Source organism: Oculina patagonica, chromosome 4 (genome assembly GCF_052425735.1).
Source record: "Oculina patagonica isolate OP01 chromosome 4, crgOcupat, whole genome shotgun sequence".
Lineage (NCBI taxonomy): Eukaryota > Metazoa > Cnidaria > Anthozoa > Scleractinia > Oculinidae > Oculina > Oculina patagonica.
This window is the reverse complement of record NC_135761.1, coordinates 31,398,582-31,425,341: the sequence shown is the minus strand read 5'-3', so window position 1 is coordinate 31,425,341 and position 26,760 is coordinate 31,398,582. Positions and strand designations below refer to the sequence as shown.

General features: G+C 39.6%; 2 protein-coding genes and 1 long non-coding RNA gene across 4 annotated transcripts; 2 read left to right on the top strand and 1 right to left on the bottom strand.

Moving 5' to 3' along the window:
- Positions 1–7,321: 7,321 nt before the first annotated feature.
- LOC144652344 (uncharacterized) lies at positions 7,322–8,719 on the bottom strand. 2 transcript variants are annotated; one of them, XR_013570492.1, is made up of 4 exons: positions 8,318–8,719; positions 8,118–8,161; positions 7,873–7,969; positions 7,322–7,579 (listed from the first exon to the last, which is right to left on the bottom strand). It is a non-coding gene; the product is annotated as an uncharacterized LOC144652344 (long non-coding RNA). The 2 variants fall into 2 exon arrangements; XR_013570491.1 differs by having other exon boundaries at positions 8,118–8,719.
- An 8,546-nt stretch (positions 8,720–17,265) lies between these two features.
- On the top strand, positions 17,266–18,221 carry LOC144648314 (P2X purinoceptor 7-like). Its single transcript, XM_078507914.1, has 3 exons — positions 17,266–17,464; positions 17,828–17,954; positions 18,035–18,221. The coding sequence occupies exons 1-3, from the start codon at positions 17,266–17,268 to the stop codon at positions 18,219–18,221; spliced, it is 513 nt and encodes a 170-aa protein (XP_078364040.1).
- A 352-nt stretch (positions 18,222–18,573) lies between these two features.
- LOC144650150 (uncharacterized) lies at positions 18,574–26,725 on the top strand. The gene is made up of 8 exons (XM_078509805.1): positions 18,574–19,744; positions 21,212–21,953; positions 22,058–23,427; positions 23,539–23,711; positions 23,981–24,450; positions 24,555–25,166; positions 25,246–25,625; positions 25,741–26,725. The coding sequence occupies exons 1-8, from the start codon at positions 19,233–19,235 to the stop codon at positions 26,216–26,218; spliced, it is 4,737 nt and encodes a 1,578-aa protein (XP_078365931.1). The 5' UTR covers positions 18,574–19,232; the 3' UTR covers positions 26,219–26,725.
- The last annotated feature ends 35 nt before the right edge of the window (positions 26,726–26,760 follow it).

Sequence of the window (26,760 nt, the reverse complement as noted above, 5' to 3'; positions counted from 1 at the left end):
CTGTGTATAACGGCACTCAATTGACCGCTGTACTCTGAAGTGGTGATGGTAATTCTCATGATTGTCTGTTGCTCTGTGCGGAAGCTCGCTTACATTTTTGAGACGCTAAAACAAATTGCTAAGGAGAGCTTCTTCCGAATAGTCTCCCAACTGTCTTGAGCGTAGAGATCAGCCAATTCAGGTAATTTTGTACTTCACAGTTGCAGTTTCTAAATTTGAGACACTCTGGGGGGTGATGGGGTGTACCTTGCCTTGGGTGATTTCGAGGATTTTGGCGTCCTTTTGCAATTAGTGACATTTTGAATCAATGGCACTTTGTAGGCCCTTACGAGTAAACCAACAAGGTCTCTTGTCCTCTAAAGGGATGAACTGCATTTGTTAACAGATGCTGCTGACGAGTGTTCTCCTTTGGAGGAAGTTCTTTCGCTTTTGGAGGAACAACACACATCCCCTTTTTCTTATCATTAAATTACAGAATTATTATATAAAAAAATATATTGCTAGAGATAAGGGTATCTTGCAACCCGAAATAACAACTAGATTAAAAATGCCGGGTTGTCAGTTTACAAATTGAGTAGTCAAATTTTGGTCAGACACACACACATGGACACACATACAAAATATAATATAGAATATAATATATACCAGAAAGTAAAGAAGAAAAAAGCTGAAATTACACGAGTAATCTATTACCTTAAATAAAAAATATAAATGAACTGAACAATGAAGAATATCAGAAAAATAATGGTAAGGCATTGCAAAAACAGTGATATTACCTTAATGTGAAGAAAAAGGAAAAGTGAATTGACTAGTAGCTTTGGAGAAAGCTCTGTTTTAGTTTAATTTTGAATGATGAAATTGGCAAGTGCTTTTTTGGAGGGGAACATGATCGTTCTGTTAAAGGCGTTTTGTTAATTTAGGGCGATGATTTTCACGTTGTAGCCATCATATTTTTACCCAGATAAACCAGACATGTAGTTGTTTTCCAGTATAACTGTTTTATTACACATCAAACGGTGATTTTATAAACAAAAAAGGCCTAAATAGAAAATTGAAATACATATGTAGAGAAAAAAGGTGATAATGACATAAGGAAGAAAAAGAAAAGTTACATGTGATGATTTTTCCGGGTTTTGGCAAACAGCTTATAGGAATAGTAATGACGTGTTTATATACGAGGGCTTTTTGGTATATATATAACGCACGGAGAGTGTCACGCCTGAGGCACGGATGTCACAATATGACTCAATGAGATGTATTTAAGGTATTAACATAAACGCTACTTGTCTGAGAGTTAATTCTGAATTAGTGAATTGAGAAAGATGCTTGAGAAACTTATTATTAACATATTGCAGTTTTCAGTTGGCGCCACCTTGCAACACATTTGCCACATTTACCGACCATTACAAATATCATATCCATACCTGAGTAAAATCCAAATGTCTTCCATTAAGTAAGTGTGGGCAGAAGAATACAAATCAAATGAGCTTATTTAATCATTTTGACCAGAAATTCTTTTTAAACTCTAACACATAACTTGTGTTAAAAATTCTGTAATTGAATTGCCAGTGAAAACATTTTCAAGTTTTCTCCATATTCCCGTGCTGCTCTTTTGCTTTCTTTTGTAACGTTTCAATCTCTTTTTTTAGTTCCTTAAGCTCTTTTTTTCTTTCCTGAGATAATTGTTTTCATTCCGCAACTTTTCATTTTCTTTTTTGTATTGATCAACTTCCAACTGAGCTTCATGTTCTTGAGCAGCCGAATCTGACTTGCTCCATTGCGATGAACCACCATCCTTTTTTGTTTTACCAGCTGCAATTGGAAGAACGTGTCACATGAACACTTTTTGCATGCAGTTGGAGATTTCTTATCACATTCAGCACATGTCTTGTATGGCATCACGTCAAGTTGTCAACTAAATCGTCAACTTGCTGAGTGCGAACTCGGTTGATGTACACATTGATGTACACGGTTGAAAACTGGTTGGGCACTGGTAGGTGCCTTGGTCATGATGGTATTGATGCTGGAGTCTAAGATCTTGAGATTTGGATGGTGACTATGCTGCTGTTTTCCCTGCTGGATCACAATGGCTTTACAGTAATTTCCCTTTCTTCTTACTGAACATTGCAAGTAGCTGGCATTGCCTCAAGGAAGCTGCACGTTGTATGTATAGCCGTCAGGCATTGATCGCATCTCCATGTGAAGTCGCAGTTTGAGCTGGTCTTCATGACTGGATTGAAGCGGTGAAGTGGCTGTCGCAGAGGGTGACAAACTGTCTGATAGCAGAACTCTTTCTGGTTGTTCAAAAATCTTGGCTTGAGAGAGTTTCTGCCTCCCTGGATGATGCGTTAAAAGTAGAAGCTTGATGTTAAGGCTGCTTTCTGCATCTTAGCATTCTGGTTGAATGTTGACGAGTCTTCACATCGGTCGGTAAGAAGCGGAGTTAGCAAATCCCAAACGAAATCCCAAACGTAATCGTCTCTCAAATGGCAAGGAGAATGTGAACGAGAAGATTTCCTTAACTGTGACATTTGGAAAACCAGGATAAAACGAAAAATACAACAAAGAAGCTAAGGAAAGCGACTAACTAGCACTGGCGAGAGAGACGTGCAATGAAACAAAACTTGATCATTCTAACTGTGATTGCGTTATGACAACCAAAACAATAAATAACCAAATTTGTATTCATCACTAGACATCGTGATGGGTGAAGCATTCTCTGAGAATTGAGAAAAGGTGTTAATTTAAAATGTTTTCCATGTCACTGATTAAAACTTTATCATTGACGAATTTAATCATTTCTTTCAATTTACCTTCTTTTTTTGGTCTCGTTGCTTATTGTACCAGCCTCTTGGTTTTTTCATTTCTTCCCTTGTAGGATAAAAAAAATAAATGTAAGTACTGGCTGAGGGACGTTATTTAATAATTTAACATCATTCAAAAGTACCGTAAGCATTTATGATTACCAATTACATTATTGAACAATATTTTCTATTAGATAGCTTCAGCTTACACAATACCTGCACAACCAACATCAATGGAAGTGATGTTTAAGCTGAACATGTTTTATAAAGAACATTGAATTAAATCGTTTTTAGCTTACCTGTCAATTTTTTTTGCTTGGTGACTTGCCAGTCTTCCTGGAAATTTATTCCTCTCACCACTTTCAGTATTTGTTGCTTAGCTAAGCGCAAAAGATGCATTTAAAATATTTTTTTAACGTGTATCATTTTTTCCTTATTGTTATTTATGACAAACAAGTATAAACTCTATAATTTTTTCACATGATTTTTTAATGACCTTTTGAGGGTCGACTTGGGTAATACTTCATCACAATTGTTCATAGCAGAATTTCTCCTGATACAAGTCTGAGCAAGCAAGCTTGATTAAAAAAAGATAATTAAAATTTTAATAAAGCAAATTTATTGTTTTCATTAGTGGAAAGTAGAAGGAAAGATCTAGCCTCTGACTGATAAGTAACTGGATTGTTTTTGATGTGATTACAGACTTTTTGGTTTGAAAAACATTAGGTAATTTTTTCAACGAGTGTCAAGTTCAGGACAAATTAGCAACTCTTGGACTAGCTGGCAATGAAGCAATGTGAGTCACTGACTTTATTTATTGGCCATCTGAATACCTTTATTTATTAGTGTTCTACAAATATGGGTAAAAATAACTCACCCTCTAGGTTGTTTACCGTAATTCCCCTCCTCCAATGTTAGAACCTGACATCAGTGTTTGAATCACATGTGCTGGCTCTGTGTTTTCTGGGGCATATGCCTTCTGATTTCCCAAGTTGCCTGCAGATAATTGCTGTACATATGCCGCTGGGTTTCCGGTTCCGATGACTTCTGATTTCCCAAGTTGCCTGCAGGTAATTGCTGCACATGTGCTGCTGCCACTGGGTTCTCCAGGTCAGATGACTTCTGATTACCCAAGTTGCCTGGTGATTGCTGTACATATGCCGCTGTTTGCTCTGTGTTCTCAGTGGCAGATGCTGTTTGATTTCCATAGTTGCAGGTAATTGCATCTACCCCCACTTTTAACACTATTGGCAGATTCAGACATGTCATTATAATATGCCTTCGAGGATTTCCCAGGCCAGCATTAACTCGAATTGGGCGCAACATGTTGTCTTGTATCATCATCGCCTTTAAGTTAGTGACACAGTGTTGTTAAATTTAATCGAAGACGACCTTAACACTGTACATTATAATAAGTAGTTGTAAAAGTGAAAGTCAAGTTCTGGTACATGAGTATGTGTCCAACACGTAAGAAAATGGACTAGAAACTAGCTCGAAAGAACGCTGTACTGGTTGGTTTGACACAAAATGCCTGATAAACGATTTAAGATGCAATTAAGATTCTTGTTCAACTCTCAGTTATATGGCATCCAACACTAAAACATTTTGCGTGAAAATAAGGATCAGTGGTGAATGAAACCGTTAGTAGCAGTCACTCGATGCAACAAATGGTTATATACATCCTGTAAGAATTAACTCCTGCTAAATAACAGGATTTAAAATAATACTGACTGCAAACAGCGCAAACCTTTTAATTATACTAGCAAAATATGAGAAGCATTTTCTGTGTATCTAGATAAATTTACTACCTGAAGTTGATATATTTGTTCGAAATGCAACTGTCATGAATATTTCATGCTTTGCGCTAATTAGTAAAAAAAAAAATTCCGAACGGTGAACTAATATCACCTTTTCGCAGATGTATTTGTGAAATGCCGGTTTCTTTCCTGCAGGTAGATGGCTCTTTTCTCGTTCGTCCCATGCCTGTTCAAGTGATTTTAATCTGGCTTGAAACTCAGCCTCTGTGTCGCAATCCAAAAGCCTTTTTCAGTGAGAAAAGAAATAAGCTTTTAGTAAGCAAACTTCCTTTATTTGTACATAAGAAAAGACTGCCTTTCAACTGAGCTCAGACAGATCATTAAACTGTCATTATACTGTGCTGATGTTAATTTAAATACCATAGACATGTTTCTTGCTAAATTTCTTAAGAGAATTGCTTGTCCAATCTTTAAGTTTCTCTGCATCTAATTGTTCAATCAATTGTGGATCACTGTGCGTCATTCTTCTTTCTTCTTCTTCTAGCTCATCTTTTACTTCACTGTTCTTCGGCCTCGAGAACAGAGTTGGAATGTGTTCTAAATTCCTGTTTAATAAAGAACGTTTGTTCTTGCTTCTTCGTTATTCCCACGGACTTCAATTTGGATTTGCAGTTTTGCCTGAAATGTTTAAAGCACAAGTCTCGGGCCGGTAGCTTTTAGCATTGTCTCTTCTAATGCATCAGATAGAGCCTTTAATTTTCTCCAGTCACATACCCACGAGCCGTTCCTGACAATTCCGGGCAGCTTGCAGAAACAACAGACGGTATCTTCTTATAGACATACATATAATGTAAAGCAGTTGGCCCGATGAAGACTGGGGCTTCGTTGGTTCTTTTCGAATTCAGCAACAGGTGCTGGTAGGAAAAGGGAGTGACTTCAAATTTTCTGAAGTTTAAGGTAGGATCTATATAAACATAAACATTAGATATAAACATTAGATTTTCATTTTATCTCCCTGACCAGCAACTATTGGGTGGCTAAATGGGTTATTAATAATCTGATAAAGAAATCAAAGACACAAAAAATAGCATGATAAAGGAAGGGTCTAAGGGGGGAGGGGGAAATAACTGTGTATTTGCCTCAAAGACTTCAACAAATTCAAGGTGCATTAAATAAAGCTGTCAGATGACTGAAACACATAAACAATAACTGAAAAGGCCATTTTCTCTTTTCTTCTACAAAAAAATAACAGTCGCATTCTGACTTGCTGTAGAGATGTGAGCTCCTTTCTTTTTTTTTGAATATTTCCAATCTCTTGCCCATAGGGTTAATTCCAATATCTTTCAAGTCTTTCAAGTCTGCTTTTTCTTGGCAAAAGTGTCTTACCAGTTATGTTCCCAGCTGTAAAGGTAATAAAAGAACAGGGTGAGTCTAGAAAGCAAAACTGACTGATGAAGTCCCTGATGGTGCTCCGCGCTGTCTCCGCCATACGGTACGCATTGTTCAGGCTACACTTTCTCTCCCTGATGACGGCCAGGACCTTTCCGTAGCGACGATGGATTTCATCAAGGTCGTTCCGGTCTACCTTTGGGGCAGTGGGTGCATCTTGGCTCGGCATCGGCTGGGCATAGGCTCGAAGCTGTTGCTCAAGTTTCTTGACGCGCGTGTTGGCGTCAAGGACCTTTTGTTCTTGACAATTACATTTGCGACTGTCTCCGTTACACGAAGTGCACACATTCAGGCAATGAATTAAGGAATGGCCAGATTCACCACAAACAGTGCATTTAGTTACTCGTTGAGACATTTTCCGTTTTGTTGATCTGTGATCTATGAGCTGTTAATTGATTTGGCCACTTTAAATACACCGCTAAACTAATTATCTAAAAAGGCGTTACTGTTCCATGTTCCAGATCGTACAAGAGCAACACTTGTTCACCGTCTAATTACAACGCACATTCTTCCCGCAACTGTCATCTACTCTGATCAATTTTCCCCGTACATCCCACTAAACCAGCTCGGATACATTCACCTGTCGGTGAATCACTCAGAGAACTTCGTCGATCCAGACAGTGGTGCACACAACAATACTATCGAAGGCTTGTAGGCTTCGGTGAAAAAGAAGTTGAAGTCCATGTCTGGTACCCTTTACGAACACTTACCAAGTTACTTAGATGAGTTCGTCTGGTTCAGAAACTTCACAGGAGACAGAGCATTTTAACAGCTGCTGGAAGACATCGCTGAGCAGTTTCTGCTTCGATAAAAGAATATTTATTCAAAACCAACGTCTCCTTTAGGAGCCACCACAAATACAAAAGAAAATGACCAATAAAGAGTTAATAATCAATCCCGAAACTAAATAATACCCTAGTATTAAGTCGACTTACCTGTCTAGTGCCCAGTCAGGCTGCATGTTAAAGTAGCGTGGGGACTAGGTCGATGTCGTAAAATAAACAAAATGGCGTCGACGAAAAAAACGCGATCATTTCCAGACTTATTGCAGCTAAAACTAATCAATTGACTTCGAAATTTTAAATAATGAGAAACACAACACCAAACTTAATCATTGTAAGCTTTTATTTCAAGAGAAAAAGTCGCCAACGCACTGCCGACGCACCACCGACACACAATTTATCCTTGTTTTTCATGTACTGAAAAATACTTGCCGTCGCATTGGTCAACTGTCGGCCGTGTGTCAGCCGACTGTCGATCGACAGTCGGCCGACGCGTTGACCGACGCGTTGTTTGGATCGGATTCTTAACCTTTTCCGAGAGATGTATATGCTCACGTTTGTTCCAAGCCAGGATGACGAGTGTCAGTGTCATAACTAGGGGTTTCAAACTCTCCATCAGATGACTCGCTCATGGCAGCTACTTCAGCTTCTCTGTCCTCATTTCATGTCATCTACATTTGCATCAGGCAAGAGCTATGATCTTGGAAGCCGAGGAACATTCATGAGGGATACTTCAGGGACTCCACTAACTTGTGAAAGTTTAGAGACACTGGTAACATTTACAAAGCTGTAGCAATATTACAAATTATAACTTGATTATAACTTGACACCCTTGATTATTTGTTTTATTTTGCCACTTATCTGGTATCAACCATCCTATGAACAGCACTGTTGCTGGCATAATTATGCTGCCCAGTACCAAATAATTTTCGTGTGAAAATAAAGTTACTGTTTATAATTTTTATGAAACACTGTACATCTAATTGCCATATACATACAAATGGTATGCATTTCGTGATTATTTATGACTAGAAAGAACTAAAGCTCATTCATATTGACGACAAAAAATAATGGGCTTACCTGTCAGACTGCTCAGGTTGAAACTTTTCCAAACTAATGTGTCTTGCTTCTACTTCAGTTCGTATTGGTGTGTACATAATATTTGCTTGCTGTGCAGCTAAAATAGGCAAGAAATTTCTATATCAGTTTGGCTTTCGATACATAATTGTGAATGTAACAGGAATAAAGTACCGAATAGCAAAATAAAATTCCCCTCAGGTGACAATTTCTCATCTACTTGGAGGAAGATACAAAGCATTACTTACCATCGCCAGAGGAAGCAGAAATTTCTTCTTCGATGTCAAGTTCACTGTTCGAGCGAGAAATGAAACTACGATAAGACAAAAGCTAAATTTGAAAATCTTTGCACAAAACAAAGCTAACGAATGCATGCTCGTGATTACAAGAAAGCAGTAATCTTACTCATACTATCAGTGTCATAAGCTTACAAGATATACAAACTTACCTCTCCTCGACTTCTGCATCTTTGCAACGGTGAAGAAGAATTTCGGCAAAATTGCTGTCAGATATCTTTTCCAATCCAAAGTGTTTTTTCCTCTCCCTCCAGAGCTGAAAGACCGACTCTCAAAAACGAATAAACTTTGCTCTTCCCGGTTGTTTCGGTTGCCCTCGAGCGCGCTTCAAAGGTTCTTTTGACATCCGATTTTTCTTAGTATCTGAGATATTCACATAAATGAAGAAAAGAAATTTCAAACAAAGCCTCGATACCAAAATAATTGCAATAGCTGTGAAGATTACCCCCATGGAAGAGGATACTCTTAGCTCATAATCTAACTTTGGAGAATTTCACATTTTCCGTCTGAGAGAAAATCAGCACCGCGGGCATTGCATTTTGGGTGAACATGGGTCTTTACGCTCAAGCCAGAAGTCTTTGTCAAATGTTATTCTTTTAATGGACATCCCTCTCTTAGTATAAACTACAAAGTCACACCACTGAGCTCCTGTACATCCCATCTGAACCTGCACTTGGGTAAGTTTGCACATACTTCCAACCCTTTCACAAAAGAACTCTGGGTTACTGCAGGCATCAATTTGTAATCCGAATGGGTCCTCACTGTTGGGATCTATGACCTTTCCATCTGGGGAGTATCCCAGGATTGGAGAGTTACCACACACGGCTAAACCGCATTTAAAAACAAACACAGGGGTATTTTGGCTGTGCATATATTTTTGGTATCTTTCAATGGCCACGGGTTCATATTTTATGCCATGAGCTGTGTCTTGACTGGAAGACCTTTGGATTCATGATGTCTTGAGAAACTTTTTCATGATTTCTTTGTCTGTGAGAGATAGTGTGAAACTGTGATGCAGTAAATCGATATTTTCGTTCCATTTTCCATTTATCTGAGTCTGCTTAATTTCTTGTTTCCTGTTCAATAGCATTGAGAGTTTGTTCATCAGCACACAGTGACTCGTATAAACTCTGCCCAGCTGCTGACAAATTATCTGCGACCAGAATGGGATCTTAGAAATCTCGCAGGGGAAAATGGGGATAGGTCAAAACTCGAAGGTCATCTTTAGTTTGCGGTATAGAGGAAAGATCAACAGTTACATTGAAATTTGACTCGATGTGAGTGAGCTGATAACTGGCATAAGAACCTACAGGGTTCTTTCCAAATTTTGTTTCTTTAAGCTTTGATGTGCTCCCAAGATCGGCAATTTGTGCAAGTCCCATTTGCGGATTTATAGCTCCGATAGCCTCCTTGAATTGCCCTTCCTCATTTGCATCAAACACTACATTGTTTCGTGCCTTGTATAGGAGAGATTATGGGAGGCGCGGTGGCCTAATGGTTAGTGCGCCGGACTCCAGATCAAGCGTTCCGAGTTCGAGCCCCTGCCGGGGTCACTTGTGTTGTGTTCTTGGGCAAGACACTTTACTCTCATGGTGCCTCTCTCCACCCAGGTGTATAAATGGGTACCGGCGACATAATGCTGGGGGGGAACCCTGCAATGGACTAGCATCCCATTCAGGGGGGAGTAGAAATATTCCTAGCCGCTTAATGCTACGGAAACCGGGATAAGCTCCGGCAGTGTGGGCCGCTTGGCTCGTGGCTTCTCCTTTATAGGAGAGATTGCCCCCCTTGCTTGCACTTTTTAGCTGTATCCTCAAGTTTGGTTTTCGAAACAACTTCATCCATTATAGGTTGAGGAAAGATTGTTTCTCCTCTCCCTTTTTTGTGCCACGTTTGAAGTTTCGAAGTACAGGGTTGGTCCGGGTTTTGATCATAGTCACTTTCCAATTCTTTTGTGTGCCTGCATCCATAAAGGCTAAATTTACAGGCTTTAAGCATTAACGCAAGTGAATAGTTACAGTATCCAGAGGAGCCCGCCACACATGTGCAATTTGAGTTTTCGACTTTCCCTGACACAATGTACAACGCTAATTGCACATTGTGTGGTGGGTCACTCTTGCGAAAAAAATGATAGCACTTGCATCTAAAATAGAAGTATCTTTGATCGTCAAAACTTTCTATGTTTTGTAGATATTCGTCAGTTAAGAATGTTTTTGCTTTCTTAAGACCTGTTGGCACAGATTTTTCACTGGCACTTCCAAGATTCTTTCTGGTACGAGAAACGTGTTTATCCGTTTCAGCACGTGAAAAGAAAGGCATTTTTTTGAGAGAGTGCCCCCAACCATTTTCTGAATATTTAACCTTTATTGACGAAACATCTTTCTCGGGACTGTTGCTGTCGCCACTCGACCCACTTGACCCTGCTGCCTGTTTGCTTAACTTTCTTTTCGTGTACGCCAGATTCGGATCCGGATCAACAATGATTGTATGTCTACCAGTTGTAAAGTACTCCTTAACGCTGTTGAATGTCAAAGAAGCCACTTAAAGTCAGATCAAAATCATGTGCATGAAATCACATTCACAACACTCAGTGGCGCCAATCTCATATATATCTTCACTTACCGTTTCAATAGCTGTGCCTTGGTTTTCACCACAAAATTTTAACCAAAATTTCAAAGCTTCATTTCCTAGCTCCGCTGGCTTTCTCGAACCAAACAAAGAACCGGGAATGTCATCTTCACACAGAGAAACCGAAGAACTCGAAGCCATTCTCAAAACACTTACAGTATTTTTAGCTGTGAACTTGTACACGTTGCTGCGAATCTTCGCAAGAAAAACGCTATGTAACCTCCAAACAAGACAATCTCAATTACTCTTAACGCTCTCAGCAAAAAAATCTGAAAAACGTTGAAAACGATGGCTGAATTGGAGAGATAAACATGAAATAGCACAAATCCTTCATACAAATCTTTTAATTTCCCACGCAGCAACGCCTTACTAGCCTTGAATTCATTGGCAAAGAGTTCGAAGTGAATAGTGGTGCACATTTTGGAGTTTTCCTTCCCGCACCCAGGTTTACATAGCCACCCTAAAAGGGCAAAAGAAATTTAACACTCGACAATCCTGCAATATACTGTATGATTGGTTATTTAGTTGGTTGGTTAGTAGATAAGGTAAGATTGTAAGGGTGGAACGTTTTCCATACATACTTGATTGTACGTGTCCATAACGATTTCTTCAAGGATTTTATCATCGTACTTCCATGGGCTTGTTCCATTGCCGCAGGAACCGAAAAACCTGCAAAAAGATATTGAGATAGAGCGGTTTTCACTTGAGTGACTAGCGCACGTTTTTCCGCGCTTCATGCCAGCTACATGTATTTGCTTCAAGTTTTGATTGGTTAACTGGATTGTCTGTGTCCTTTCTTTGTGATTGGCCAGAGCAACTACTTTGGTTTTGGGTTTTTCGACACTCAATGGAAAACTGCTCTAACATAAATCAATGAATCAATAAACAATAATCATCTGAAAGATGATATTATATACTTAAATTCTGTACATTAGTTAAGAAAGTAGATTAAGACTAGCATTTAAGAAACGGAAACAGTGTCTTCAATATCCGATTCCCTCTATAGCGCGCGCCTGCAGGGAATCACAGTAGTTGTATCCATTAAACCATGCGCGAGACTCAGCAACGTGCATCGTTGCTGAGTCTTGTGCATGAATTGATGAATACAACTACCGTAATTTCCTGCAGGTGCGCGCTATAGAGGGAATCGGCTACTGCCACCTCCAAATGATGTATTTTCAGTATAATTGGGGGTTGCCTTTCTCCACTGACTAGAAAATTTCTAAAAGAAGACTTTGTAAGGAAACAGAGCATTTTAATATATAGTTCCTTGTTTCTCCCGAAAGTATTGAGCCCACAATTTGCCTTGTTGGATTTCCTGTGCGAACACCAGCACAATTCAATATACTTGCTTGTTCCACTGCCCCATATTTTTTCTCCGACCATTGTGGCTGCGCATTGCAATGCTGTGGTTTTGCCACACTTTGTTGGCCCAACTGCAAATAACATAGGACAGGCCATGCCATGCTTTACAATTAATTCAAAGTGCATCGCCATGGCCATCCCTCCAAGGACCAGCATTGCTGATATGAAGTTCTCTCCGAGTAAGTCCTTCATAGCTGACGTCATTTCCTCTATTGGTTTTGATGTAGCGGATAGGGTTGATATTGCAATCGAGGTATCGATCCTCTCGAGAAATGACTCCTCAAATATATATACTTGGTCAGGCTTGCCGTTCTGGTCGATCTGGATTTCTCTGCCTAGCACATACACGTCGGAATTTGGTTGTCTACAATCAACTGAAATTTCAAAAAGGCAATATTAATCACAACAATAACAATATGTAGTTTTCACTCACATGCAACTGTCACACCGCGAAAAAATAAACCCAAAACAGCAACGGTGCGTGCAATGCCTCGAATGTAAGCTGATAACTAATATTTTATATGTAATTCCCTTAATTGAAACCTGAGATTTCTTGGAAAGAGAGTAGCTATATAAGATAGGAAATAGTAATAATGGTCAGATTATTGGTGAGATAAGTACAACTTTAACAACCGTCATGACTTTTAGCCACCGCGTTTCATTTTCTTAGTTGAAGACAAATTAACTGCTGTAAGCAATTGTTTTGAAGAGGAACAACTGAGATCGCATCCTTGTTTTTGTTAAATTTTTGGGTTTCCTGGCGATCCGGCTGTAATTTCCTTCAGTAATTTCTTTGTTCTCAGTTCTGCTTTTTGCTTCTACACGAGCTCTTGAGCACTCTGAGCACTTGTTACTTTGGACATACCACGTCAAAACAGGAGATTTTGCTGTTGTCATGCGCTGGCCACGTATCGCTGGCGCGTGAATTAATAACGGCCATATCAAACGATGCGTGACGGCCATGAAATAAACATGTTATAGGATCCATGCTTCAGTTCAAAAATAACAAAGTCCCCTTTCAAATTTATGCTACCTAAAAGGAAATATCCCTCAATCACTTTGTCACTTGAAATCCTGAGTTCCCCGTCCCTCTCCCGCTGGGGGTCTCCTTGGACTCAAATTTCTCCAGAGCAGAAAAATGCCACAGTAATATTTGCTTCATGCAGAAATGCCTAAAAATGGTTTCTATAGGATCTGTTCTATAGGATCTATGTGTTCTATAGGATCTAAGTGTTCTACAGGATCTATGTGTTTTATAGGGTCTATGGGTTCTACATGATCTATGTGTTCTACATGATCTGTGTGTTCTATAGGGTCTATGTGTTCTACATGATCTGTGTGTTCTATAGGGTCTATGGGTTCTACATGATCTATGTGTTCTACAGGGTCTATGTGTTCTACATGATCTATGGGTTCTTTTGGATCTATGGGTTCTATAACGTCTACATGATCTATGGGTTCTATAGGATCTATGGGTTCTATAACGTCTACAGCTTTTATACAGATATACCCAATTTATACAGATATACCCAATTTGGGGACTTGCTTATACCTAGAAAGAGCCCTGACCACCATGTTTGTTTTTATTTTTAAAAAGCTGTGCCATGTTGGGTAATACCGCTGGTCACCCAGAGAAACTGTGTTCAGCCACCTTAATAATACACCGCATGCAAATATGGCGGACCACTCGGTTGGTGCCTGGGACGAGCTCATGGCATTCAGAAACACAGCAACTCATAAGAGCAGCGAAAAGAAACACACCAGATTGAGGAATAAGCAAGACTTTTGTAGGAAAGCATTGTCAAAACAAAACACGGAAGCCTGACTAGCCTCGCTTTCATGAAGCTCATCCCAGGCACTGACCGAGTGGTCCGCCATATTTGCATTCGGAATGGAATGGATCTTCCATGCATGTCCACTAACACAAGTTAAATAGTCGTGACGAACAACTTGTTGCCAACGCCCAGTCAGTGTGGCGTCCTTGAATTCTGGCTTAGCTTTAAATGCTTTACTTTGCGTCTCTGCTTGTTATTATGCCCTAGGCCCAACCCACACTTGTCATACAAAATTTGCGCATGGTAAGGTATAGCGTAACCAATAGTCCAAACAGTGGGGGAGACTCTTAGTTCTAATGAGTTTGCATTAAAGAAATGTTGGCAAATATTGTTAAGTTTGGTTATTTCCTGTTGATCAGTTTCTACCCTTGAAAACAAAGATACAGCATCTCTGACCTGTAAACCACACAATAAGCCAAGGTTTCCATTCTTAGTTTTGTTTCGGGAGGGTCACTGTCACTGCTGATAGCATCAACCAAAAACATGAACTTTTGGCAGTGTCTTGGTCTCTTTCCCTTTTCTTTCTTTCATCTGTGAACCACTTTTTCACTTTCTTTGCAAGACAGGAACATCCAAATTCCTTTACGCAGGTTATGTAACAAATAAATGTAGAATCTGAGGGTAATTTGTTTAACTCATTACAGTTCTGTGGTATCGGGGATTTACTTACAGAAATGTCAATTACAAAACTGTGCCAAAATTGCCACCCATTATGCAATGGCTCTGCATAGTCAGTATCAATGATATGTCCGATAATAGGCTAAAACTCTTCGTCTTGATTTCTGATCTTTAATAAAATCAAGAACCTTCTTCTGTTTTGTAGACTATGCATAACTCGACTCCTGTAGCTGCTGATTTTAACATTGTTTATGGCATCATTAAAGTTATCAAATGTTTAGTTTTTCATACATATTTTTTGAAAAGGTTCGACTATTGGGATTCTTAGATTTTTTCTTTGATATGATGATGATAGCATTTATATTATTTCATTATTGTTTATAACCGGTCTTCAAATAAACTCTGACCCACCTACCTGGGTTCTTGGAAAAAAATCTTACAATTTTCTGTTGTTAACGCATCAGCGCATACTTTGTTCTCGAGGATTTCTGTAGAATTCCAATGTAGTCAGAATTATTTACAGCAGTAAAAGTTTCACTTTACCTACTAGCTCCTTTTGAAAGCATTGTACATTTGAATCTAGATCCTTTAGTTGCTGTTTTGTTGGAACAGGAGCTTTTTCCAGTCTATAAGCAGCAAGAACTAACCGCTCACAGAGTCTAGATTCCATTGATTGTAACCTTTCCATGTCTCTCATACGTTGACCTTTTTCGTGCATTTCAAATCACACAGCACTCATTAACCATTCAGGTATAATAATTAACAGTTATTCTTCGAGGACGCACCAGATATAAGCTACTTTTATAGCCATTGTCTCGGAAAATAATTTAGTGTTACTAGCATACAGTTAGAGGCCGCACTGTTGTTTTGCCTCATTAGAGTTTAACAACTATACTGGTTTTTGTGTACTGTAACTTATCTATATAGATAAGTTGCGAAGTGCTTTTTCTTCTTTAGGACAATAGGATCAAGGTCTCGTTCTCTGTGAAACTAACGGTGCACAAGATTCGTAAACAATGTTTGTTATAAAACCTGTTTGTTTGATCTGTTTGTGATCTTCAGTGATAGACGTCATAACGATAAATCGAGAGTTCCCCGTTTCAAAGATAAACGAGGTTATTTATGAAGTGGTCAATAATGTAATGAAAAGGAGAAATGTATCTGTTATTCATATGGCTGAGAGAGTGCACTTTGAATTTTATCAATCAGAAAAGTTCACCATTTATTTCTTGTTGTGTGCGTAGAATTCATTGGAAGAGTTATAACAGCCATGCACCCATACTTTTTCTACCTGACTCGGACGAAGGAGAAGGTTTAAAGAAACTTGTAGAATATGAAAAGGAAGTCTTTGGGAACAACTTGCCAGCTGTTCTTCTGGTATTGGGTGGCACTGCTCTTGCTGTTCAGTATGAGCAGCTGAGCCATTCCTTCCATGTACCACCCATCATAGACTTAGGAGAGCCCATAATGTGCAAGTCAATGGCAGTGGTAACCGCCTTGTCTTTGTAACATCATTATGTTTCCCTTTTGAATGGTCTCAAAGGAAAAAATGATAATGCAAAAACTATTGCTTTCTACAGTATACAAACCTTATTTACTTGTTTGAAAGTTTATGAACAAATTATAGAACACTAGTTACTGCAAGTCAATGTTAAGCTTTAAATAGCTTTGGGGGTGTTAACTGCTTTTGATGTATGTCCAAACCCTAACTGACATTGTAGATATTACATTGCCAGCACTTGTGGATATTAAGGGATTAGTATAATTTCAGAGGTGATTATAAGAATTGAAGCATTCTGATTGGTCGAGAAGCTCGGCTTATGAGGCTATATTCACCTCACGCTAGGTGATTATAGCTTTGAAGGCTTGGTTACTTAGCCACACCACCTTTGACACCCAGGCAAGTAAACATGGTCGCTTTTGCTGAATGAAAATTTCTTTGATTTGAAAGAAACCAGTCCAAGTCCTGGATATTTTAAACACTGGGAATTTTTCAAATTAACTACCCAGGCTTTTGGACCGAAAATATTTTCAAGAGATAGTTCTCAAGGCATTAGAAATGATCGTAAACACGGCGGTTTTGGCGATCGATGAGAAACTCAGTCAGATCGATTGAGCAAACATTATTTAGTTCTCTTCTCACCGGAGCTATTCATTTTCGAGAGGATTCACAAATTCGCTTAGAAGTCTTCAACAATCATACAAAGGAAACGGACATCTATCTTTCTCATAGTGCTTGTTTTGTTCCGTTTTATTGCTTTAACTAAATAAATTCTGATTGTAATCGATGAATTAAACTGGTTTACACCGTATGCAAGCGAACACCTGTGTTTGCTGTTTTCTTGTTTGCTATCGTTATTTTTTTAAGTTCTTGATGATCACCTCTAAAAATTATACTAAAACAATTATTCGCCTTAGGCTCAGTGATTGTTGAATAATCCCCTCGACTTCATCTCGGGGATTATTCAACAATAATCACTTCGCCTTCGGCGAATAATTGTTTAAAGGAGAAGTTCACTCCAGAATGAATAAAAAAAATCCTACTCTAAAGTTGCCTGAAAATCGAGTTCCGGCCGCCGCCATCTTGGAATAACTTAGCAGCCTGGCAATGTATGCGTGACGTCAAAGAGCTCAACCTCGCATGTAAACACAAAATGGCTGCTCTGGAGCCTTATCGGTTTGAGCCAGAACGCGTCCCCGATGAAAGCCAAGCGTCTGATGATGACAACGAAGAATCCGAAAGACTATTAAATCTATTCTGGTGTATTTGCTGGCGTTGTGAACTTACAGCAACTGAAAGAGAGTCCATCTGCTGTCGTGAAGTACCCGAGTCGGAAAACAAGTTCGAGGAAGGTATTTTATGAAATTGCAATATGTCTGGCCTTTTCATGCACTTGCATGGCTTACCATGCTTACCCATGCATCACTTTTACATGATAAAGTCAAGTTTTAAAAGCCTTGTTAAGAAAATGTGACATCTCATGTTATTTGCCCCCGATTTTAAAAAGTTATTCATTAACCCAGCTCGTCAGAAGTCATTTCTTATTTAACGTTTTATCAGGAATAAATACCGAGCAAGCTTCTATCAATTCAAGTGTCATTACAAAATATTGAAAGCAGTTTATTAAGCTATAAATTCTGTCGAACGTGCCCTTGAAGCAAGGATTGATTCGTCACTAATATAATGTTTTTTTGTCACGTCACTTGCACATACAGGGATGTGTTGTGTTACAGAACACGAAGAGTTTACCGTTGTTTGCCTAACAAGAGCTGTTTTAAGAACTGCAATTGTAGGGTTCCATTATTTAAACAGCACTCCGGTACCTTCACCCATGCAGAACCGGTATTACCAAGAATACACAAGCCACCAAAAATAAAACAGATAATAATACATGCCATTCTATGTTATGGTGTGTATTGCAGAAACTATCGCTATGCAGCGTACAGACAGTATGTGTGGTGGATCTATCAAAGACTGGGAAGGAAACAAAGAAGAGTCATTCCATCTTGCGTGGTATCTGCCATACGAAGAGAATTTCCCGAAGCTACTGGCAACTACACGGGCTTTAAAGATCCAACAGTCACTGAATTCGATTTAGCATTTTTTTAACTTGTATTATGGCTATATATAAGTATTTCTTTGTGTGGCTTTATTGTAAAAATATAATAACAAATAATGACAAATAATCAAAGGAAAACATGTATCCAGTTTTGCCTGTTTTCTCCAACTAAACATTTCTTACTGTGAAACCGTTATGGCCTGTTTGAATACAAGTACTTTTTCATATTTATTACTGTTTACTGTTTTACTGTGGCAGCACATCGTCACTTGTAACTGTTCAGTGAAATCTCGAAATATGTTTTGCAATGATGTCTTCTTTGTTACCACGGGGAGTCGGTGCAATATTTTGTGGAAGGTGTGGCCTTTCTAGGAGGGGAACTTCGATCTCTTCCTTTAGTCGAGTTGGAAAGTGGGGTTCCCATGCACCCATATGATGTATTTTTCTAACTTACATTTTTGTAATCCTCAAGATGTCTAGTAAACGAATTTTTATGTTCCCATCTCGAAATATTGTCCCAAGGCCTCGTTTTGGCGGCCTTCTTGGCGGCCATCTTGGCAGCCATCTTGGCGGCCATCTTGGATTTTTCACAAAGTTTATAATCGACAATCACTTTTGAACTGGACATTTAACAGTGCATTATTTTTAAGAGTAATCAATTAAGAATGTTATTTTTAATAGTTTACCTTTCTTGTTAAATTAAAATAAGAAAACTTGAAAAATCCAGATAATTTAGAATTAGAATCCAATGTCATTTCGATCTCAAATAAAATCATGTGAAGCCATTTGTTGTAGTTTTTAAATATGATTTAAGTTTATTTTGCAGTGTTTTTTACGAAACAGTAAAGTTTTAAAAACTTTAGAAAAAGATAACAAAAGCTGTCAGGCATCCCTGGTAGCATGAGGCCTGGTAACTAGAAAAACGGAGCACGCGCAGTCCTTCTTATTAAATCCAACATGGCGGCGTATGTAAGTTCGTTTGGATGAGTCGTAAAAAAACTGTACTTTAAGGCTTTTATTCGCTTGAATAGTGCAAGAAAAAACATTAGAATTTAAAAGAAATGAAACGTAAATGTGATAACGGTGATGGACAAGAAGTTTTTCGAAAGCAAGCTGCAGTTAATTGTATTTTACACGTAAGTGGTATTCAGCATGGTGACTTCACACCACTTAGTAATGTCAAGGGATCTGCCACTGAGAAGCTTTCTTATTTACACGATATTCGGCACAGGCGCCTCATGGAACCTCGAGATTCACCAAATCGGATGGAAGATATCTGTAATCAGATCCCAGACACTCTTGCAAGTGTAAATTTAGAAGTAATTGGCTACCATCGAGGTTGTTATCAAAAGTTTACCAAAAACCAAGATCGGTTGAAGTGTAGTGCAACACCTAACGAAAGTGCAACAACAACACGATCTCCTCGTAAGGCATCATCTTTATCTGCTATGCGGCTGTTTGCTCCAGAGTGCATTTTCTGTGAAAAGCTTGAAGTCAAACTGCATGGAAAAACAGAGCGATGCATCAAGTTTCCAATGTTTAAGGACAAGGACGGAACTCTAAAGGAACCTACCTGGAAACGGTACTCTGATCCGGAAGATGGTGCCGAATGGAAACATGTTCTCAACTTTTTTCTACAGCCTGTGGGAGGCCCATACCTCTTAACATGCAATTTTGATCCAGGTTCGTTGAAAATTGCTATCCCCCCATTTTATAACGAATGTTTGACCTTATGGTCAAAATTAAATGGTTCAATGCCTGAAACAAGTGATGAAATTTTAAACGAAATAATTTGGAATAATAAACACATCTGTATAAATAATAAATCATGTTTTATTAGCGAACTGATGGATATAGGTATAAACAAAATTGGTGACATGATTAAACTGGATGGGACATGTAAATTTTTGACATGGAATGATTTGCATAACAAAGGTCTTAAAATGAAAAACTTTCTTTTGTGGCAAGGTCTAATCGATGCAATACCAGTTAAATGGAAACAAGCTATTAAGTCCACGACAGGTCCTTATATCTTGAACTCGGATTCAAATGAATCCACTTTAACTATTAATTCAGTTAAAGTACCCACATCAAAAGTAAATTCCAAAAAACTGTATGCGAGTCTGGTCTCAAGGGTTTGTGAAAAACCAACAGCACAAAGGAAATTCGATGAAATGTTCCCTGACCCTAAGCGTGATTGGAGTAAAATATACAGCTTGCCTTTCCAGGTTGCGTTAGATGCGCACACAAGAGAATTTCAATACAAAGTGGTTAATAGAATCTTATTTACAAATTCTAAATTGTGTAAGTTTGGCTTGGTGGAGTCGCCTTTGTGCACCTTTTGTGGAGAGGAGGAAGAAACCCCTGAACATTTGTTTGCATTATGTTCTTATTCTAGTGCCTTTTGGAATGAAATTTCCAACTGGCTGCAACAGTGTGTCACTGGAATTAGTGTTGATTTGTCAGAAGTAGTCAATGTTATACTTGGTTTGCCTGATCTCGAGGAACATTTTATGGCTGTAAACCACATAGTTCTTGTGGCAAAACAAACAATTGTACTTTGTAGGAAGAGATCTACTAATCCCAGTTTGAATGTCTTCCATGCTCTACTAAGGAAAACTATTAAAATAGAAGAATTTATTGCTAAGCAGAAAAATAAATTGCACCTCCATTTAGTTAAATGGGAAAATTTTTTAGATAAACTTATTTAAAGTAAATGTATGCAACGTCTGCCATTTTTCGTTCTTTTTTTGAATTTATTTTTTTTGTTTTTTTTTTTGTTTGTTTTGTTTTTGTTATTTTTGTTATTTTTTTGTTATTTATTTATTTATTTATTTATTTATTTTTTTTTTTAGTATAACTGTTCCCAGAGTAATTGTAGTAGTATTTCAAAATTAAAAATTGTAACTGTAGTGCACCCGTAACTATGTATTTTTTCAAAGTGTAATTGTACTTCAAACTTCTGTATCTGTATCTATATCTGTGCTTGTAACTGTATATTTAATTTAATAAAGTATTAAATTATAAAAAAAAAAAAAACCTGGAAACAGATTGAGCCTCGAGCCCTTGAACTAGGTAACAGCTGTCTACATCGCAAGGTACAAGGCGAAGACCTATTTGCAAGAGAGGCACAATTTCACCCATCCTGTCGCAACTCATTTAACTTGAAGTACGCCAATCACCTGCGTGATACTGCTCGAGCTCTAAACTGTGACAAAATTGAAACAGATCAGGAACGTAAGGCATCTGTGCATAGGCAAGCATTTACTGCTGTGCTTGATTTTATTCAAGACTCCGTCATTGGGCAGAAGAAAGTTGTGTTGCTTGCATCTCTGCGTCTTATCTACATCAAAGAATTGGAGAGGAATGGTTTTCCCAATGAAGATTACCGAAGTGAAAAGATAAAAGCACGAATTGAAAACCATGCTATTCATGAGCAGATCGCCTTTGCCAAGGTAAACCCTGGGGACAAAGGTTGCATCACATACAGCCTGGTGTACAGTGCCAGCTTATCCGTCGCAGACGCAGTTGCTTATGCATATGAACTGGGGTCCAAAGATAAGTACCAGGATGTGGCTCTACTCCTTCGCAATTCAATCCAGCGGGCATTTAAAGAGGCAAAGCCACTTCCATGGCCTCCTTCAGCAGACGATCTGGAAGTCAAGTCATCAGATGAAGTTCTCCCTTCTGACCTTCTAAAGTTCCTGAATTATGTTATTTCTGGTAGTTCAGATGTGGAGAGGTGTGAGAAGACTGGACGTATCGTCCTATCTATAGGCCAGGTATCACATATCCCTCCTTCATAACTTTTTTGCTGTTAGTAACAGGTCATGTATCTTTTTGTTGTAGTTTTAAATCAAACTTATCACTCTCTTTTCCTTTCCAGGACATCTGCCGTGCTGCAATGAAGGGAGAGTGGAAGTTTTCAAAGCACATTCTCCTTTGCGCTACTGTACGACACCTATATCGCAGTAAACAACTTACAACCATACTTAGCAGGCTGGGTCACTGTGAGACTTATGACTTTGGCTTGGAACTAGAAACTGCACTGGCTAAGGCCCTCGATGAGGTTTCTACTTCCCTAACTCCTCAAATCATTACTGGCGAGGGCAACGAAGTGTTCCATCTTGAGTGGGACAATATGAACAAAATAACAACAAACATCCATGGATCAAATGTGGTTAACAGTACCGGTGGGATCATGATACAGGAAGTAAAACCAGGGTTTGATGACAACGGAAAAGACCGGACACTCCCTAGCTACAAAAGGAGTACGGCACGCTCCTTGAAAGTTGACACTCCCGAGACACTAGCCCCTATCCACATCTACAATCGGGTAGGGCCCAAGTTTCCTACGGGAGCTGTGTTCACTACACCCACAGCCAACAGTGAAGTTTACTTAAAGTGCATCCGAGTGTATCAAGTCTGGTTACTTGCACGGGTAGTGGGGAGCAGTGGAGAGAGGCAACTTGTCCCAGGGTTTGGTGGCTTTATCTCAGCTACTGGCGTCAAGCCTACACGAAGGTCAACCATAGATTATTTCACTCCTATCAACCAGCCTTTTACTGAGTTCTCAGTGATCAAGGAGCTGCTGAGGCGGTCAGAGGATGCCACCATGGAGGTTGGTCAGGCGTATGTGCTGAACACCTTTGACCTTGGTGGCTGCATGAAGGCCCTTCCCCTGATTTGGAAATTTCCAGATGATTACAAGAAACATGTAGTCCTTCCAGGGCCGTTCCACACAGGAATGAACTATATGGGCATGGTTACAGGTAACAAATGCAGGGGCTCAGGCTACTCTGAGATCTTAATCGAGGCTGAGCTTGTCACCACTGGATGCCTGACTAGCGTGTTAAAAGGAAAGGCGTACGCCAAGGCCCTGTTCTGCCTTAAAACAGTCAGTGAAGCAATGCAGCGGTTACTATTTGAGCGATTTGCTGAGGACGAAAATGTCCAGGTCAGCGACCCTATGACACTGCTTAATTTGGTACAGAAGTGTAATCGTGAAAACCTTGATATCACATTACAGGACCCCTCTACGCTCACCATCCTGGAGAGGTACGTGTCCTATGAAGCTCGGGTACGCAACGGTCACCTTGGAAAGACAGCTACATTCTGGCTGAGTGTGATAGAACATACACGTCTCATACTTATGTTGCAGTTTTCTGTGAAGACCAACAACTTTTCCCTTTTCCACAAGTGTAATGGCGATATGGCTGACCTGTTTTTCGCATATGATGGGCCAAACTACTCAAGGTAATTTACATTTTAGACTGAAACTACTTTATAAGCCACATTGATTTTTTAACTTGTACACTTGTAACCAAATAGTTGTAAACACACATTTTATCCTATGATCCTCCGCAGGTACCTGGTGTGGCTGGACATGTTCTTGACAAATATTGAAAAATCTCATCCTGGAGCCAAGGAACTGCTCATGAAGGGTGGCATTGCAGTAGCACGGTCCTTGATACCTGGTGCTCTCAGTGCAGTCGACAAGACGATGGAGGAAACATTCATGAAGTTCTCCAAGTCCGCAGGTACTAAATTACTGTATTAACTGCCTTGTTGTTTAGATTGATAGCCTATCAAAGCGGATTATATTACAAAAAAAAAATAATATGCTATCCCTCCGTTGTGGAATAAAATTAATTGGTTCTCCGTTACTCTTTAAAATATAACTGTTAGGGGTTTTCTACACAGAAGCTTTATCAATTAATGTTGTCCAGGCATAATAACAACATATAGATTGTAATGGATATTTTTCTATTTAGTGTAACGTGTTGTTTTTACAATGTTTATTTTACAGGTGGATTCGTAGGGCTCTTTTCCATGTTTGGTGCTTACCAACGGTGGTGCCGTACAACTTCAACACGCGCTCAGTACTTTGAGAAGATGCTTGAGATGTGTGGCCTTATTAATGATCCGGACTACCCTAAGGCCGGAAAACACCGCGAGCTAGAGAAAGCGGAGATAAAGAAATCAGAGAATGCAGTTAAGCGTACCATCGCTGCTATACGCAACTTCACAAATCCTTTCTCTATAGTTGACAAAGACCACCTCTACAGCCTGGCGTCCGGTGCTCCTGCTTCGTCAGAGGTGGAGTTTGATGTGCTCCGTGCTGAAGCAGCTGGTAAAGAGGCCAAAGAAATGTTCATCCGAGATCGGTTTGCAAGTGGCTCCGCTGAAACGCTGTTCTTTGAGCCAATCACGAGACAGAAGCTAAAAACCATGGAAGATTCTAACAAGACAGTTAAGCTCACTGCCTCACAGGGAAAGGTACGTGACCCCACTTTCCTACTTTAACTTCAATATATTATTGTTGTAAGGTATGATATTTAAACTTATGTTAGGTGTGAAACATTGGTCATTTAACTTTGCAGGTTATCCAGTACCGTGAGCAAAGTGACCTCGCTTTCATGCTGCTAATCAAATCTCAGCACCTTGATGAGCCAATTGATCTTGATGAACTGATGCGGTATTCACTCACCCCTGTCCCTCACAGCCTTGGTACAACTGATGGTTTCTTTAATAAGACGAACAAGGCTGCAATGCTACATTATTTGATGGAAGATGCCCCTGAGGAAGTGCCTTATCCAACCGATAGCCTTTACATTCAGGATGGCAACGCGCTTTTTCACGCCCTGAAAAACCTCCCACCAACATTTGGTGAGATATGCCTCCAGGTCCTAGATCAGATGGTGGCTAAGAAGAATTTTGTCTTCTCAACTGATTCTTACCATGCTGACTCTATCAAGGCCCAGGAGAGACTTCGTCGTGGTTTCTCGCAGCGGTACATCATAGATGGGCAGGCAACAAGGAAGCCTGTTGACTTTAAGCTCTTCCTTGCAAATGAGGAGAATAAGCTACAGCTCTGTCAGCTTCTACTTCGCGTATGGGGGGACAAGGCAGCAGCCTCTCGGCTCCACAAATGTGGGACAGCTGTGGCAGTGGTGGAAGGCAAGGCGTACCAGCTGGCCACATCAGATGGCGACGTGAGTATATTAAAATTCAAAGGCTGTAAACTATTCTCAATCAATATTTAATCATAACTGACACAATGACAAATTTTAGGTGACGGTAAGCGAGATCCACGAGCTTGAGTCGAACCAGGAGGAGACGGATACACGAGTTGTGCTGTACCTCAATTATGCTGTCAAGCTTGGGTACAAGTCAGCTGTGGTGAGAACACCCGACTCTGACATATTCTTTATCCTCCTACACTATGCTCACTCCATCCCACTCACCATCTACCTGGATACTGGGTCAGGAAAGCATCGTCAAATTGTAAACGTCAGTGAGCTAGCAGAATCTAAGGGAGCTGACTACTGTACTACGATGCTTGGTCTGTACGTATTCACCGGAGAAGATGTAACGAGTGCATTCAAGGGTAAGGGTAAGGTGGGACCCTTGAAAAAGCTACAAAACCATCCTAGGTACCATGCTGCGTTTAGGTGAGAGTGTTTCCTTTATATGACAGTTTAAGCACATAGTACTAGATCAGCACATCTCTACTCGATCATCATGAATTTTATATTGTAACTAGTGTTGTTGTTCTTTCTTTTTTAGAAAACTCGGTGATGAGTGGTCTGTAGATCAAGAAGTAACGAATGAATTGGAGGTATTCACATGTCTGATGTATGGCCACGCCCGGGAGAAGTCTGTTAATACTGTACGTAGCGCTATGCTAAAGAAGATGGTAGGGGAGAACGAGGTACTGACAACCAAATCTAAAGTGGACCTCTCCCGGCTTCCCCCTTGCCGAGACAGCCTTGTTCCACACATTGGCAGAGTGAACTACCGCCTTGCTAACTACAAACGAGCTCATGAAGCAATCTTCTGGCGCCCCAACCCCTACGATCCTGGCCAGGGCTGGGAGAAGACCGAGGAAGGTATCCTAGAGCCTGTGTGGTCGAGCGGGCCTGTGCTTCCCCCGTCCCTCGTTGACTTGTTACAGAAAACTGTTGAGGAGGCGGAGGTTGGAGAAGAAGACGATGAACAAGAAATTGATTTTGAAGAGCTTCTTAGTGATGACGAGGACATGTAGATACATTTAAACCCCACTGTTATTTAATAACAGCGTTTCCATTATGTACGAATACTGTTTTCAACAGCATGTTGTCCTAGTGGGACTTTATGAGAATCCTTTTTATAGTGGTCTGTTCCTTTTAAAACTTGAAAGAGAGAATGTAGACGACGCATTCTTACATTGAGACGAGCATTTCAAAGTATAATTGACGTTAAGCAAGATTCTGAGTGCGAATAACACTGACTTTGCTATATTTTTTTTACTTAAATTGTAACTTACTTGTTAAATTCATGAAAATTAAAATTGTCATTTATTCCTTATTGCAAATTTTAACTAACATGAGGTTTTTGGCCTCTTTTGATGTCCAGTTCAAGAGGGATTGTCGATTATAAACTTTGTGAAAAATCCAAGATGGCCGCCAAGATGGCTGCCAAGATGGCCGCCAAGAAGGCCGCCAAAACGAGGCCTTGGGACAATATTTCGAGATGGGAACATAAAAATTCGTTTACTAGATATCTTGAGGATTACAAAAATGTAAGTTAGAAAAATACATCATATGG

What these genes read in the sequence shown, in the direction of transcription:
- LOC144648314 (XM_078507914.1), top strand. Translation starts at nt 17,266, where the DNA reads ATGGCTGCTCTGGAGCCTTATCGGTTTGAGCCAGAACGCGTCCCCGAT. An exon ending in GGAAAACAAGTTCGAGGAAG is followed by an intron (nt 17,465 to 17,827) that starts GTATTTTATGAA and finishes TTGCACATACAG; the next exon opens with GGATGTGTTGTGTTACAGAA. An exon ending in CCTTCACCCATGCAGAACCG is followed by an intron (nt 17,955 to 18,034) that starts GTATTACCAAGA and finishes TGTGTATTGCAG; the next exon opens with AAACTATCGCTATGCAGCGT.
- LOC144650150 (XM_078509805.1), top strand. Translation starts at nt 19,233, where the DNA reads ATGAAACGTAAATGTGATAACGGTGATGGACAAGAAGTTTTTCGAAAG. An exon ending in TCGTCCTATCTATAGGCCAG is followed by an intron (nt 21,954 to 22,057) that starts GTATCACATATC and finishes TTTCCTTTCCAG; the next exon opens with GACATCTGCCGTGCTGCAAT. An exon ending in TGGCCACATCAGATGGCGAC is followed by an intron (nt 25,167 to 25,245) that starts GTGAGTATATTA and finishes GACAAATTTTAG; the next exon opens with GTGACGGTAAGCGAGATCCA.